Genomic DNA, 18,263 nt, shown 5'->3' with positions numbered 1-18,263 from the left:
GCGCACTGTGTTATAAGGCGCATGGTCAGCTTTTGAAAAAAAACAAGACTTTTAGGTGCGCCTTATAGTGCGGAAAATACGGTATGTTGTTTTTGGGCTTTGGGATCCAACTACAGAGGAATACCTCCACTTTGTGATGTGTTACTGAATAGGTGTTCGAAAAGTCTAGTTCATTTTATTACTATTATTATTATTATTATTAATAATAATAGTAATATTATGAGAAACGTCTGAAACTCTTCAAAATCACTGTGCTGACATATTTTTGTCACAGAAGGCTACCCTAGAAGTCACAAGTCTATATCTCAAACAGGGTCCATTTAAGCAGGGGAGTCAGATTTTGGCAGGTAAAATTCCTGACTACACCCCCCCTTCTAACTCCTTAATAAAAAGTCCTAACGTGTGTGTGTCTGTGTGTCTGTGTGTCTGTGTGTCTGTGTGTGTGTGTTCAAAGTCTTGATAGTTTCTAAAATAAGATTTTATTGATGAATGGTATGGTAGCTGTCCATATCACTTATTTTTGATTGTACTTCATTGTTGATGAAAAATGGTTGAAGTCATGGATGTGTACAGGCCGTTCCACATGTTGCTCACATTCATTTTTTAGTTTGTTGATGAACAAGAATAGTGGAAATTAAATTGGTCAGTTATACGATTTCAATGTATATCCATGTTGTATATTGGGACTGGTGTAAAATGACAGCTCTGTTGGATTAAAAAAAAAAATATTGTGCGAGTCATTGATCTTGGTGTGGCACACTGATTTACAAGGAAATTTGAAAGGGGCACTGCACTCAAAAATGTGCTTAGAAACTTGTGTCCAGCAGCCTCATTCTATGCACCGATTTGCAGTGTGTAGGTGGGGAGATAAGTGTGATGATGTGATCCCAATTATTTGCCACCTATGGCTGTCCTCCTCTGTGCTTGAAGCGCTGTCAATGATATGCTGCAAATCAGCAATCACCAGGGAGCTCATCCAAATATGAAAAAAACATGAATACATAAGAATAAAAACATTTTTGGTTGATGGCATTGACACTACACCACAACTGCATGACTTATGTTATTATTTGTTAGACATTCATGGGTCTAACTGGGAATTAAATGTTTCAGGAGGTTTCTGTCCGTGCCGTGATCTCCGCCAAGGAGCAGCCAAGGTCGCGCCTGCATGGCGACCCGTCAGAGCTTGCGCCGCGTCTATGCCATTTGGTACGCTCCGAGACGGGCTACGGCTTCAACCTCCACAGTCATCGGTCCAGACCAGGCCAGTATATCCGCTCATTGGATACGGGCTCGCCTGCTGACCAAGGTGGACTTCGACCTCAGGACAGAATCGTGGAGGTAGGATGAAAAAGAGAGTCTGCTCTAACCCGCTCTTTGTATTAAAACGCAATTCTGGCTCAATCTTTTTACAATACCATATTTTCCGCACTATAGGGCGCACCGGGTTATAGGGCGCACCCCCAAAAAATAGTTTTTGGTCTTATATCTTCCATACATAAGGCGCACCGGATTATAAGGCGCTACAATGGGAACGTCGACAAAACAGTCAGGTAGTTCAGTCAAACTTAATACCCCCTTAACATTTCGAAAGCTTGCAAAGAAGCAAATACGTGTCTCAGACTTATACGGAAACAGTGTCTGTACGATGTCACTCAAATGCATCGTTCCATCATTCGGAAGGTTAAAGTCTTGGGATTCAAGAAATGCCAACCATTCCTTAGTTTATATTTTCTTTTTCGCTCGCAACTTTACTGTGCATATGACAATAAACACTTGGAATTGAGTTTAATTTAAAAATAGACACTCCATTCCATCCATTATCTGCACCGCTTATCACAGAAACATCGAGTTCAGTCTGAAACAAGATACAGGGATATTATATATAGCCGGAGTAGCTCACCGAAGTCGTTGTGTTCATAATAATTTGCAGCCGTGGTCCTCTTATATCCGTGAGTTTAGTAAATCCAGGAGAGTAAAATATTTACAAATACAGGGAGTCCAGAATTATTAGGCAAGTTGTATTTTTGAGGATTAATTTTAATATTGAACAACAACCATGTTCTTAATGAACCCAAAAGTCTCATTAATATCAAAGCTGAATATTTTGGAAGTTGGAGTGGGGCTTTTTTAGTTTTAGCTATTTTAGGAGGATATCTGTGTGTACAGGTGACTATTACTGTGCATAATTATTAGGCAACTTAACAAAAAACAAATGTATACCCATTTCAATTATTTATTTTCATCAGGGAAACCAATATAACAGCTCAACATTCACAAATATACATTTCTGACATTCAAAAACAAAACAAAAACAAATCAGTGACCAATATAGCCACCTTTCTTTGCAAGGACACTCAAAAGCCTGCCATCCATGGATTCTGTTAGTGCTTTGATCTGTTCACGATCAACATTGCGTGCAGCAGCAACCACAGCCTCCCAGACACTGTTCAGAGAGGTGTACTGTTTTCCCTCCTTGTAAATCTCACATTTGATGAGGGACCACAGGTTCTCTATGGGGTTCAGATCAGGTGAACAAGGAGGCCATGTCATTAGTTTTTCTTCTTTTAGACCCTTTCTTGCCAGCCACGCTGTGGAGTACTTGGATGCGTGTGATGGAGCGTTGTCCTGCATGAAAATCATGTTTTTCTTGAAGGATGCGGACTTCTTCCTGTACCACTGCTTGAAGAAGGTGTCTTCCAGAAACTGGCAGTAGGACTGGGAGTTGAGCTTGAGTCCATCCTCAACCCGAAAAGGCCCCACAAGCTCATCTTTGATGATACCAGCCCATACCAGTACCCCACCTCCACCTTGCTGGCGTCTGAGGCGGACTGGAGCTCTCTGCCCTTTACCGATCCAGCCACGGGCCCATCCATCTGGCCCATCAAGACTCACTCTCATTTCATCAGTCCATAAAACCTTAGAAAAATCCGTCTTGAGATTTTTCTTGGCCCAGTCTTGACGTTTCAGCTTGTGTGTCTTGTTCAGTGTTGGTCGTTTTTCAGCCTTTCTTACCTTGGCCATGTCTCTGAGTATTGCACACCTTGTGCTTTTGGGCACTCCAGTGATGTCGCAGCTCTGAAATATGGCAAAACTGGTGGCAAGTGCCATCTTGGCAGCTGTACGCTTGACTTTTCTCAGTTCACGGGCAGTTATTTTGCGCCTTGGTTTTTCTACACGCTTCTTGCGACCCTGTTGACTATTTTGAATGTAACGCTTGATTGTTCGATGATCACGCTTCAGAAGCTTGGCAATTTTAAGAGTGCTGCATCCCTCTGCAAGATATCTCACTATTTTTGACTTTTCAGAGCCTGTCAAGTCCCTCTTCTGACCCATTTTGCCAAAGGAAAGGAAGTTGCCTAATAATTATGCACACCTGATATAGGGTGTTGATGTCATTAGACCACACCCCTTCTCATTACAGAGATGCACATCACCTGATATGCTTAATTGGTAGTAGGCTTTCGAGCCTATACACCTTGGAGTAAGACAACATGCATAAAGAGGATGATGTGGTCAAAATACTCATTTGCCTAATAATTCTGCACTCCCTGTACAGAATACTAAAACATGTTTTATCTATGCCGTAGACAACCAAACTTGCTATTCACATTCATGTTTTTCGGCCAATTGCAGGCTTTGTTTTGCCCCTTTAGCCTACGCGAGCCTGTAAATGATAAAAAGTATCCGCCTCCTTTACCTCCAAATAACTTTAGCCAATAGTGATCGATTCAAATGATGATTGACGCATTGGCTGGGAAATGAAACGCCGGCATACATATGTATCCCAGCATACACCGCGGACGACTTCGTCTTTGGGGGAAAATCTAGTCGGCGGCTGTTTGCCTTAGTTGCAAGACTTTGCGACTTAATATTGATCCACATATAAGGCGTACTGTATTATAAGGCGCATGGTCAGTTTTTGAAAAAAATAAAGGCTTTTAGGTGCGCCTTATAGTGCGGAAAATACGGTACCTGATCATTTCGATCTTTGAAGAACAGGCTAGTCAGTTGACTCCAGAAAATTCTGATGGCCAGCACCCTCCTTGCTGGGCTGCCTAATATGTCCTAATATCAAAGACCAGCATTTGAATGAGAATGAGGGAGAAGAATAAGAGGTTCTTTACATCTAGCTTACTCATTGTCAGCATTATGGGCGTCACCAGCTCGTTTTTCGGGGTGCTCAAGCAGCCCCAAATTTAACCCCAGGTCCCCCTAAATTTATAGCATTTTTAAAACTCTCTTTTCTTTAAACGGACAGTGAGTAACCGCAAATTTCGGACTATAAATCGCACCCAGTCACTAAAACACGTCTTGCAACATATCATTGAAACACTTAAACTCTTGGGATTCAAGATATAAATGACCATTTCAAAATATACTTATCAAATAAACATCAATCTGAAAAAAAAATAACTGAAAACTATAGAGTAACACACCAGTACTTCCCCTGGCCATTTTCAACTTTTTCGAATGTCTGTGAGAATGGCTTGGTTACATCAAAGACAATCCATAGAATCCAACCATGTGAAATATCTACTCCAAAACACAAGATAATGGCAACAGATAAATAGAAATCCGCCTTAAACATTTCTGCTTCATTGGACGTTCCTTCTTATGACATTATTTCCGTTTACAAATAAACTCATAAAATGATTCCCTATATGGTAATTAGCCCCCCCTCTTTTTTTTTTTTTTTTTACCTTTTTCATGTTGAGTCTAGTTTTATCCATCCACAAAGCGCAAAGTTACATTAAAAATGCGTCTTTCTCAACACATATTCCACGTGTCTCACTCTTACTTTTACTGCTTGGGAGCCCCTGGTGGCTGTTGGAAAGAAATGCATAAATTAGTCGCATCATAGTATAAGCCGCAGGGTTGAACGCTTGGGGGACAAGTTGCGGATTTTAGTCAGAATTTTACGGTGATATTTATTTACTCCTAGTAATACCTATAAAAAAAACCTACAAAATAACACTTATTTGAATACTAGGCAGAAATACACGAACTATCATACCGATTTTATTCTTTATGCAACAAAAAAAAAATTGATTGGTCCGAATTTTACGGAGTGGAATCCCTACTTAGGTCGTCGCCATGTTTGTCCGGCATCCTGCCGCCACGCTGTACTCTGCAGCACAGAGCCTTAGTCGCACAAGACAACACAGTGCCATTTAGTGGTCAAATATTACACATTGTGGCTTTAATAAATACAAGATGGGCTTTAATATAATGAAAATCGCGTGATTAAAATAAAAGTAAAACAAAACCAAAATGAGAACAACGCAGTATTTGAAATACTCCACTGCCTTAAAATATTTCAGTCCATATGACTCCCAGCACCGCTCTCGCCCCACCTCCCTGCTCCTCCTTCGCTTTGCCAGTGTCACTTGCAGCATAGCGGCGGAGTCTACGGATGCTCCAATGGATTTCTTTCTAATAGATTATGCACTGTGTATTAGAAATAAATGAGTAAAAACTGGGCATCGCGTATAATAGTGTTTCAGTGTAATGCTATGTTCACAGATGGGAAGTGACACACCTGAACAGTGTTGAATGGTCCTAAATCACTTTAATTGAAATGAAAAACATTCTTTTAACCAGCTCAGCATCCCCAAATCTCTGAACCTAAAATCGCCTCTGCTCAGCATTAGGTTACTTTGACAGTGGTTGGCTCAGTTGACTAGCGGTCATGTCAGTCGAAAGGTCTCACTCATTTGAATTTGAGTCTGGGCTTACCTGTGAGGAGTTGAGCAGTTTGCAGGTTCGCATTCTCTTTGTGTGTGTCTTCCACAAATAAAGTCTAAAAACATATGAGTTGGGTTTTATACAGTTGTGGGTACAGATAGACACTAAGCGGCACTAGAGCTCCTGTCGACTCAAAACATGGCTATTTTCTTGTTCCTAATAATCATTGAATACTTTGTTGGCGTTAATTTTATATATATATATATATATATTTATATATATATATACAGTATATATATAATTTTTATTTATTTACCAGTACAAAGGTTTTCATGTTTTGTTTACAGCAAACAAACAAAAAACAAATCAGAAAACTACACTAAGTATATGACATTTTCCAGTGTTATGTCAAAAATTGCTTACGTTCATTATAGCACGATGCAGTCCTTACTATACGATTACAGATGGAAGGAAAATGTATTACACAAAGAAGGAACTTTCCATTTTTTTCTATATTGTAAACTCCTATAGCAATCCATTATTTTTAACTGAAAAAATGTTAACAACTTTTGAAACTTTTACAAACAGAAGTCAATTAGCAGTTAAGATTTTTGCTTATTAAAATCATGTATTTACTAATTATAAATTATAATAAAAAAATGTGCATATGTGTAAAAGCTCCCTTTGTTTCCATTGAGCACTTGCTAACCCATAATGTCCTTAACACTACTATTCTTCTGTGTCCTTAAGTGTGAGTGTGTTTATGAATTTCTATCAACAGTTACTGGTTTAGCCAGCCACTCCCCTACATTAGCTTACGTAGGATGAGCATCACAGCACAGGAAGTACACTTGACAGTCAGATGCTCTGTTGTCCTGTATTTAAATAGTCAAGGCAATTTTTAGAGAAAGGTTGATAAAATCTATTTAAATAACAGTGCATGTGTACAATCTTGGGATGCCAGGTACGAATACTACAGTATAAAATTTGAAGAAAAAGCATTTACTAGTATCGGTTACGTTATCTTCAAATGGTCATTAACTGAAAACATTCTGTCTTTACTGAAAGTTGCCCATCAGATTTAGGGAAATCCATTCAATTCTCTCTTTTCTAATTAATATGTCTTAACAAAATAATACTAGGAAATTAACACTTTATTATAATTTAAAGTAATTTGCAGGGTTCACGGATCCTTTATCCCTCCCCAGGCTGTTTTTTTGGGGTAGTGCTTTGTTCCCCACAGAAAACATTATAGCTTTCCATGGTTGCCAAAAGCAGGAGAAGCCCCCTGATCTGACTCAGATACAGCACTTTCATTCAGATTCAGATTCAGATTCAGATCTACTTTATTGTCATTCTAGTACACGTGTATACAGAACGAAATGTCGATGGATCTGACTCCCACAGTTTCCCTCAGTGTCCTTCAGTGTACAGATATAAATAAAGCTGTATTGTGTTATTTACCATAGTGCCGATAGTGCAAGAAGAGACGCTAACCAGATGTGCAAGATGGGCAGTCAGGTTAACAAGTCAGGTACACAGTACCATTATATTGTAAACAATAACACTGTAAGTAATAACACTGTAAGTAACAATAGTGCAGAGATCAAATGTGCAAGGAGTGGCAAGCTATAAAAAAACTGCCACTAGTGCAAAAGTCAAATTAGCAGCCGTTTAGATTTTAGTTAACTATATGTTAGATTGACCATTTAACAGTCTAATGGCCAGGGGGACTAGACTATTGCGGAGCCTGGTGGTCCTGCACCGCACACTGCAGTACCTCTTCCCAGAGGCTAGCAGAGTGAATAGTCCATGATGGGGGTGAGAGGGGTCCCCGGTAATGTTCTTAGCATGGGATAAGCAGCGCTTCTGGCCAATGTCCTGAATGGAGGGAAGTGTAGTCCCGATTATTTTCTCCGCTGTCCTCGTTACCCTCCTCACACTACCCCAGTCGGTAGCGCTGCAGCCTCCACACAGATACAGCTGGTCAGGATACTCTCTATGGTGCCCCTGTAGAATGTGATGAGGGATGGTGGGGGCAGGTGGGCTCTCCTCATCCTCCGCAGGAAGTACAGGCGCTGCTGTGCCCTCTTAACCAGAGATGCAGTGTTCACGGACCAGGTGAGTTTGTTTGTGATGTGCACCCCTAGGAACTTGATACTGCTGACAACCTCCACAGCCTTGTTGTTGATGCAAAGTGGGGCATGGTTGGGCTGGTTTTTCCTAAAGTCGACAATGATCTCTTTAGTCTTGTCAACATTCAGGACCAGGCTGTTGTCCTTGCACCAGCCCACCATCTGCTCCACTTCCTCTCTGTAGGCCAGGTCGTTGTCATCCCTGATGAGGCCCACCACCGTTGTGTCGTCAGCATACTTCATCCTCTGGTTGCTGTTTCAGATAAGCCATGTCCTGGCATTGAAGGTCAGCTGCGTGTAACAATGCTAATACTAGATCCTAAATCACTGGAAAAAAGCATCTCAAATACTTTGCTCTCTTAGTTTTGGGACAAACGATATGTATAGAGAAGAATAGTTGCATCAGTCTGAAAAAAGTGATATCAGACTTTCCTTGTAAAAACGTGATCTAGGTTATGAAGGTAACATATGGGATGTCATCACCATTGTCATTTTTCCAAGCTGCAGGGATCAACCAATAAAAGAGCAGTAAAATTGCAGCGCCGCTTACAAGCACCTAACAGCATATCTTATTGAAAGCAGATGTGACTTAGTTTGTACCCGCTACAAGAGAAGGGGTCATGCTTGTGTGTGTCTGCCATCAAGACCTGATGTCGGGGCTCAGTCTCATACCTGTCAACCTGTACAGTTTTGCCGTACAAAGTACGTTTTTTATGCATTTTTTCGTTGCAAACGAAGCGAGCGGTTTAATGCTAATGTGCGCATGCGTCTACCGCCTGGGGATTTCCCATCATGCATCATTCCCCCCCAAAAAATATGGTGTACGATTGTATTGTATTTTGTACGGGAAAATACAACAGTTTGTACGTGCATGGAGCCGTGGAGATTGACAGGTATGCAGTCTGCACTATGTCAATCGGCAGGAATACCCCACTGGTGGTATCTTTTTACTTTTTTTCTGTGTTGGGAGTTGTTCGAGTCATAAATCAGCCGCATGAAGGTCTCATAGGATGAGTATTGCATGGAAAGGATCGAATTTTATTCAAATTTGATTATTGCTTCCAGGTACAGCCGTGTGATTCAATGTTTTACCATTATAACTTGAATATCTCACCATGTAGTGTTGCCAGCAATTAATGACACAAACGGGGTTACTAAAATGAATATTTCTTGGTGATTCTTTTGAATAATTGAATTAAATAAATAAATTGAATAATTGTCAATTTAAAGCACATCTGTTTTTTTATCATGGTTGCATCAAGTTTTGCTCTCACGGGATTTAGTTGTGGTTCCCATGACCTTTGGTGCCTCAGATTCTCAGACTCTAACCATTTTTATGGGTTCAAAAAATGTTTTCAATGTCTTTTCAAACATCACGGCATAGCCATGTCTCGGAGTATTGCCTTCTGAAGTTAATTAGATGAAATCAAAGAGTTTCCTAGAAATACAAATACAAATATATGTGTGTGTGTGTGTATATATGTATATATATATATATATATATATATATATATATATATATATATATATATATATATATATATATATATATATATATATATATATATATATATATATATTTTCTCATACTAAAAGAGTTGTGCATTCCACGGGATGCTTTTTTTTTTACTTCAGGAAGGAAATAACGCTATTGCAGTAGTGTTAAATAGAACAGTAAACTTGATTGAATTGGAGCCTCTCAGCATTAGTTTGACTGATTGTACGGACCACCATTTAGGAGTGAGGTGCAAGTTGGAGAAAAAAAATATCAATGTGTTGTATCATTGTTACTATTATCATTTTGTTTTAAGGATGCATGATCATTATCGGGCACAGTGCAGGAACACAGATTAGTACACTAAACGGTGGTCAGCAGGGTTCGGTACATGAAAGGTCAGGCAGTAAGGTAACAATCGTGATCCAAAAGGTAGGCGACAACCCAAAGTGAGTGGCCAAATAGGGTTAGGTTGTAAAAGAGAGAGAGGGAAACCTACTGTGAAACAGGAGCCTTCTTGCTTGATCGGGACATGTTCCGAAAAATCAGGTGAGGGCAAACCTCGAGGGTTGCGTGTCCTACATTATTTTAAAGTTCCTCTGCTCCAATACAGGTGATTCCAATCATCAGGTTAGGTATTAACCTCTCTACAGCTTGCTAAAAGACCTGATCATTTGTCATTTGAAACTTCCAAAAACTTGCCAGGCATGTGGTGCTTAAAGACTGGGATTTTTAACCCCTATGCCAGATAATTGCAAAAAAAAATGATATCACAGTCACCGGTCCAAAAACACAAATATGGACTGATGAACAGTCACTTGGAGAAAAACTATGATATTTTGAAAGGATATTACCGTATTTTCCGCACTATAGGGCGCACCGGGTTATAGGGCGCACCCCCAAAAAATAGTTTTTGGTCCTATATCTTCCATAGATAAGGCGCACCGGATTATAAGGCGCTACAATGGGAACGTCGACAAAACAGTCGGATAGTTCAGTCAAACTTATTACCCCCTTAACATTCCCAAAGCTTGCAAAGAAGCAAATACGTGTCGTAGACACGTGCGGATGCGGTGTCCGTACGATGTCACTTAAATGTGTCATTTCAAATATCATTCGGAAGGTTGAAGTCTTGGGATTCAAGAATATGCCAAACATTTCTATGTTTCTATTTTCTTTTTCGCTCACAACTTTACTGTGCATATGACAATAAACACTTGGAATTGAGTTTAATTCACTCAACTCATCACAGCAACATCAAGATCGTTCTAAAACAAGATACCGGGAAAATATAAAGCCGCATAACTCACCTAAGTTCTCACGTTCAATAATGATACGCAATCATGGTCTTCTTACAACCGTGAGTGTAGTAAATCCAGGAGAGTAGAATATTTACAAATACAGACTAATGAAACATGTTTCTTTATGCCGTACTTTAGCAAGCTTGCTACGCCATTGCTAAACTCGGCCGATTGCAGGGTTTGTTTCGGCCATCTAGCCAATCCGACCCTCCGAATAACTTCAGCCAATAGTGATCGATTCAAATGATGATTGACACATTGGTTAGCCAAAGAAACGCCGGTATATAAATCCCAGCATACACCGCGGACTTGCTACGCCATTGCTAAACTCGGCCGATTGCAGGGTTTGTTTTGGCCATCTAGCCAATCCGAGGCTCCGAATAACTTCAGCCAATAGTGATCGATTCAAATGATGATTGACACATTGGTTAGACAATGAAACGCCGGTATATAAATCCCAGCATACACCGCGGACTACTCCACGTTCGGGGTAAAATCGAGTCGGCGGCTGTTGAGTAGGTTGCGAGACCATGCGAATTTAATATTGAGCCATATATAAGGCGCACTGTGTTATAAGGCGCATGGTCAGCTTTTGAAAAAAATTAAGACTTTTAGGTGCGCCTTATAGTGTGGAAAATACGGTACTTTCAAGGGACTAATTCTACAAAAAAAAAGTCTGTTCAACATTACCGGTATTGGTCTGAAAACGGAGTATGAAAAAAAAATAATGTGCTTCCCTAATTATTATCAATTTGTGATTTTAAAGTTCAAGCATTACCAAAGTTCAAACTTTAATCTTCAGAGCATTATTGTAGAATTCCATGATTTTCCTAATACCATAGATGAGCCTTATGTTGTGTAAATACAAGTTTTTGGACCTACGAGTATTTCTTAAAATGCATCTGTATATGATGGCTCATGTCCGAAAAGAATACGTTATTCAAAGAATACGTTATTCAAAACAGCGTGTTCCAACAATAATGTATTGTTCATAAATATAAAGACACATTGTAGATCAGAGCTAAGCGGCTGCTTAGGGTCCCGCAACCACTAGGGGCCCTCCAAGAGTGGTTAACTTTTTGGGTGCCAACGTTGTCCCCCGTTGTCACTTTGGGTGCCCATTTAAAAAATACTTCTACAATAACTCATCAAAAATATTACCTAAAAACTGCAAAGTATTAAATATAGTGCTTAAATATAGGGACTTCATACTTTATTTTGCTTTCCTTCTGAAAACAAACTACTACAAAAATACTAATACAGTAATACTACATTATAAAATACTACCTTACTACAGAATTATTTACTCCAAAACTACTACAAAAATACAACTACAGTACTATTCCAAAAATACTAAATATATATGACAAAATACAACTATGGAAATTATACAAACATTCTAAAAAATACCAATGAAATACTGCTTTGGAAATACATCAATTATACTTCTACTAAAATACTAAAAACATACCAATACAGAATACTATAATATAAGAAAACTACTAGAAAAATATTACTACAAAAATACTTCTACACGATGATTTCAACAGAAACTGCTAATTACACCTATAGCGATACTACAAAAATTCTCCTCTGGAATTTTCACAAAAGTACTACAAAAATAAACCTACAGTAATGTTGTACTACAAAAATACTACAGAAATGCTACAGATATACAACAAAAATTATTATATGGAAAAACTACAAAATAGATAGATAGTACAAAAATACTACAAAAATAACACTACAGTAATACTGCAAAAATACTATAATCATAAAACTATTGTAATAATACAAAAATACTGCAGATTTACGCAAGTAGATTTTTTTGGTGTATTACAACAAATGTACTACAGAAATACTAAAAAATAATTTCTATGGAAATACTGCATACAAGTTAAAAAATACAACAAAAAAAGTACAAAAATAAAACAACAACAAAACTACAGAGCTGTAATAAAAATCCAACTTCAGAAGTACTACAAAAAACATTTATCCTACAGTAAAACTTCAAAAAGTAAATATCAAATGAGGTGCTTAAAACAGCGACCTAATATACTATTTTGCTCTAATTGTGGTCGTTTCAAAACTTATTTGATGAAACTAATCTTTTATAAAAAGTGTAACATGTCACATGCAGCCCCTGACTCCAAATAGTGGCCCACCCCTGAAGTAGAAAATGGAAAATGAGTTCCAGTATGGATGCAAATTATCAAGTAATAGGGCGCCCCAAATTTAATTTTGCTTAGGGCTCCATGAAGCCTTTGGCCGGTCCTGCTGTAGATTAAAGTAAAAAAATGTAAACAAATGATTAAAAATGTCGCTCGGCATTAAACACGCTTTACCAATCAATTCAGCGTAGCCCATCAAGTATAATTATGACACTAGCAGTATAAGGACACACTATCCGTGCAGTGTTCATGTTTATGACAAATACAATTGCTAATTGGCAAGATCAGTTTGACTTCTTAAGTCGTTTTAATGCTAACAGATTTACATTGAGTGGCAAAACACAGAGGAATATTCCGAGCAGATGGATGTCAATCTTAATCAAAGCACTAAGAGATGGAATAGTCATCTCTCGCTGCTGCACGCCCACGCACACATGCATGCACAAACGGCTGCTCAGGTTTTGCAGATAGAGTCCCTTGAGAAGTCACCCTGTTCCTAGAACACATTAATTATCCCAGAAAGCAGAGTGCATTGTCATGTGTGGGATGCGGTGTTGATGAAGAGCAGGAAAACATGACACCTGTTATTAGTCGGACTACAAGGAGTTTTGTTTGCTCAGGAGGTCGGTTTCATTCGGTGAGGAAAAATGATGAATTAACACCTGTTTAAATTGTTCCTTGTTTATCCTGAAGGACCTGTTGTGGGTGTCCCCAAATATCCTTTTTAAAGGGCATTACGGTAGGCACTTATTTGGTGCTCCTAGGGACACCGACATATGAAACCCGCCCCGAAACCAAGGAGCATCATTCATAATTTATGCAGATAGCTAATGGTGCATTGTGGGAAACTATCTGACACAAGAAAGCCGTGTCTGGATGCAGCTTCGTCAATCACATGCACATGATGCAGTTTGAATCATTCAATGCTTTTGAGTAAACGGCACCTTTCATTTATTCAGTGCTCAACTAAACAGGTTAGAAAAGACAGCAAAAACCTCTTTAATACACACTGTTTACACACACTCATAGGGTCATGGTCGTCCTACACTCATACAACCCATATGTAAGGCAATGGGAGCTTTCCATTTCACACAATTCGAACAGGACATATATTATGCTACGGCTCCTCCTAGTGGGCTATTCAGAAAGTGTGATTTTAAAAAGGAAAGTACTGTACACTATAGTAGTCAAGTCAAATCAAGTCATTTTTATTTGTATAGCCCTTAATCACAATAAGTCTCTAAGGGCTTCACAGATTAGTACACTATGTTACACAGACTATTTTTCAGCCGACAAGAAGAGTAGGTTATTATTCATATGCAATGGAGTAGAAGTGAGTTTAGATTTAAACATTTCCACTGAGGTTGCAGATCGGATCTCAGGGGGAAGAGCATTCCACAGCACCGGTTCCCGAATGGAGAACGCTCTCGAACCAGCAGAACACTTCTTTGCTCTCGGGATCACCAGAAGACCGGCACTCTCAGATCGTAGGCTTCGGACCGGGACATAGAGGCAGATCAGATCTGAAAGATAAGAGGGAGCAAGTCCATGTATGATTTTGTACAATACAAAGAGAACCTTGAAGTCACATCTTTGGCTAACTGGGAGCCAGTGCAAGTTAGCCAAAATCGGTGTTATGTGATCGTACTTTTTTGTCCTAGTTAAAAGCCTCGCTGCGGCATTTTGTACTAGCTGAAGAGACTTGATTCTGGACTTCGGGAGACCGGAGAGTAGTTACAGTAATCGAGACGGGAGGTAACAAATGCATGAATTATAGTTTCCGCATCAGACTGAGACAGTATTGAACGGATTTTGGCAATGTTACGAAGATGGAAGAAAGCGGTTCTAGTAATTTTCTTTACATGCATCTCAAAGGTTAGATCAGGGTCAAATATGACACCTAAATTTTTAACTGAGTCACTCTGTGTGATGTGACATTTGTCAATGTTCACAGCAGTTTTTGAGAATAAGTCACGGCATTTAGATGGACCAATGACTAACATTTCGGTCTTTTCAGAGTTAAGACGCAAGAAATTGAGTGACATCCACTCTTTTATCTCAGTGAGGCAGGCCTCCAAATTTCCACAGTTTAGTGTGGAAGATTTCTCCAACGGAAGATAGAGTTGAGTGTCGTCTGCGTAGCAGTGGAAGCTGATATTGTACTTGCGAATAATGTCCCCTAATGGAAGCATGTAAATGTTGAAAAGAAGGGGGCCAAGCACTGAACCCTGCGGAACACCGCAGGTAACATTAAAGGGCTCAGATGTCATTTCACCATATTTAACACAGTGCGTCCTATCTGAGAGGTGGGATCTGAACCACGAGAGGACGGTTCCTGAGAGATAGTACCTCTTCATACAAACTTAATTCGTTCAAGTATCGTGATCCTAGCTCGAATTGCTCGTGTAACATTTTCCCAATATAAAACATTTAAAAACTAATTCGTTTGCTTCCCTTTTCTTAAAAGCATACAAGTGAAGCTCAAATGACTATGAAACACACTATCCAGATCACTAAAAAATATTCAAGTAGAAAATAAAAATATACAGTAATAAGTTAAATAAGAATTTGAGTTTATTAGGGGTTAGGGTTAGTAGCGCTGTAGTAGCGCTGTAACGAATGTGTGGGTCAGGTGCGGAGCTAGGGGGATGCTAGGAAAAGTGTCAGGGATCGCATACCTGTCAAATTATACGTTTTGTTTTTTCATCATTTCACATTGTATATGCCCTGTAACAATTTTTAGACGGAAAACATTTTTAAGAGTTTGGATTCGGAATTAGAAAATTTAAAGCTGCAATCATAACTTTAAGCTAGGAGATGGCGGCAGTGTAACCACCTGATTTGCGAGCATTTCTTAGACGTGCTCAATAAACTCTTCTTTTTTCATCTCTTTGGAGCAAATAAAGCATAAGGGCTCATCAATCAATCAATCATTAAATAGGGCACCAATTGGCAAAGGTTCAGAGGTATGAAATCGAGAGACTGTTGATGATGCGTAAGTACTTGCTGCACAATTAAAATTAAGGTGACTGTAACTTTAAATGAACATACACAGAATAAATGTTTACAGCACAGGTTTTTTTTCGCCTGTAGTAGTTTGCATTTGCAAACTGGACAAGCTGATGCTGACATTGTGCAGTTTTGATCGGTAAACGGTCTCTAGCTGTCTGTAGTGGTAGCCTCTGGGACTGCTCGTAAACTAGATTTTCCTTCCGTATAGCAAGCAAGAGTTTTGTTCCAAAACAACTTTGTTTTTAGGGGTGCTCCTAAATTTAATTTTGGATGGACGAACAGGGTATCCGTTGTTGAGAACAGAATAATAATTTCCGTTGTGTTTTTTAGTCATGTATTTTCCAAGTGCTTCTCCTTTTAGGTAAATGGTGTTAACATCGAGGGCATGCGGCACTCCGAGGTGGTGGCCTTCATAAAGAAAGGTGGCAACGAGACGTGGTTGCTAGTTGTAGATCCAGACACGGATGAGTACTTCAAAATGAAGGGTATCGTCCCCACGGCAAGCCATGTGAAAGGTAATAAGTCACCCTTTGGCTTAAAGAAGAAGTCATCCCAAAGAACCCCTAACAATTTGATGTTGGATGTACCCCTACCAGTCCAAACCGGGCCTTTTGTGTTAGTATAATTTGAGTCAGGAAGCAAAATATTTTCGTTTTTATCCAACTCTTGGGGCAGTGTTAATGTATCGATTACATCAATGTTGTTCAGGTTTCAGCATATGAGCAGTCATGGCTCTGCTGCAGATATCAGACAAACTGTGATTGGTTGCTAGCTAAGCACTCTGAAACATTGACATCATCATCCTTTGACAATATGGCTGCCCCCAGATAAGACTAAAAATAGGTGCATTTTGCTTCTTAACTCATATTCTTCAAAGAAAAACAATAATTAAAACGCCATGTTCCAAGTATTGGTGATCCGTCCAACAGATTTATGTGATGAAATACTTTGGGTTGAATTCAACTTTTAAGGAGGATTGTGTATTATTAGAGCCTTTGAATAGTAAACAAAAAAAACCTTCATTCACTAAAAAAGACTATTTTGATTTGCAAAAATACCTATGTTAGCGTTCTGTAGTGGTAGCCTCTGGGACTGCTCGTGAACTAGATTTTCCTTGTCTGCAATCTTGCTGCTACAGGTACCCCCAAAAACCTTGCGAAAGGTTCGGGGGAAAAAATAAAAAATGGTGTGGTTTGGTCACATTGAGTCGTTGGTTCGTTGTCATAATGCTTGCTTGCAGGTTTTTGGTTTTTCCCCTGCTGCTGTGCTCCTTGTTCCCTGGGGGGCTGGGTAGCTGTCAATCTACAGTGAACTTTTACCTATTTTTAAATTTCAAGAAAAACCTTTTAGCTACTTTACCCAAGACAAATTCAAAGTAAAATAAAGGATTCCTGAAAGAAAAAAAAGAAATATATGTATATACCAGTATATATAAACAACAAAACAGAAACATCTGCAAAACATAACTTAAATATATGAGTTATGCAGTGCTATAATCAAACTTTAAAATACCACAGAAAAAAACATTAAATTTTAACCAATTAAAACACAGATTCAAAGAAAAACATGCAAAACAGTATAAATCAAAATGTGTAAAACAAAAAAGAAATATCAGCAGTGTTTACTGAAGGTTGGCGTTTAAAAAGTATGTCCAGTGCTTTCTTTAAGGGTCTCAAACTCTATTTTCTTAGGGGCCTCTGGAGCTTGGGTCAAATCAGGTTTTCCACGAGGAAAGCTCTTATTAAAAACATTCCACTGATTTTGATTTGATATGCAAAATAAGATCTAAAAAAACCATTAAGAATTACTGTGGAACTGTAGAAGAATTGATGTGGAAAAAATACAAATTAATTCATAATTTGCATGGGCTTTACTTACATTAAAGGAACAATGTGTATTTTTTGTCCACTAGAGACTGCTGTATTGTGTAGTGCAACCAAAAACGGGTGAAGAAAAGAATACAAACTATGGAGACTCTAAGTGACTAAAATACACAATTTTACCTCCCAACTGTTTTGGGGTATTTTAGTTACCTGTAGCAGAAAAATGGCTGACCATTAGCTCATGATGTGTAAAATGAATGCAAATATCTCCAGTATTTTTTTGAAAATACAGGTTTTTATCATAGTTCATGTGTTTTGGATTCTTTTCTAACCCCTCAACGTGCCGACGGCCTGCCGGCAGGCCATCTGGAATTTTGATAAACAAATACTTGTATTTATTATATCACCAGTCACTGAAATATGTCATGGTACATATCATTGGAATGCTTAAACTCTTGGAATTGAAGATATGAATATATATTTCAAAATATACTCATCAGAGAAACATCTAGATCAGTCTGAAACAAGGAAGAATCCAGCCGTGTCAAATATTAACTCCAAAACACGCGATAATCTGACAGATGAATAGAAATCTGCCTTAAGCATTTCGTCTCTGCTGAACGTTTCCTCGAGTAATT

General features: G+C 38.8%; 1 protein-coding gene across 1 annotated transcript in view; it reads left to right on the top strand.

Moving 5' to 3' along the window:
• The window catches only part of LOC148374116 (Na(+)/H(+) exchange regulatory cofactor NHE-RF2), a 55,832-nt gene that overhangs the window by 30,663 nt on the left and 6,906 nt on the right, over positions 1-18,263 (top strand). Inside the window, exons 3-4 of the mRNA XM_088332788.1 lie at positions 1,114-1,341; positions 16,164-16,317. Coding sequence (XP_088188914.1) covers positions 1,114-1,341; positions 16,164-16,317 — 382 coding nt within the window. The remainder of the gene's footprint in view (positions 1-1,113; positions 1,342-16,163; positions 16,318-18,263) is intronic.

Source organism: Urocampus carinirostris, chromosome 1 (genome assembly GCF_059441175.1).
Source record: "Urocampus carinirostris isolate Australia breed hairy pipefish chromosome 1, RoL_Ucar_1.0, whole genome shotgun sequence".
NCBI classification, from domain to species: Eukaryota; Metazoa; Chordata; class Actinopteri; order Syngnathiformes; family Syngnathidae; genus Urocampus; species Urocampus carinirostris.
This window is presented reverse-complemented; position numbering and strand designations above follow the sequence as displayed.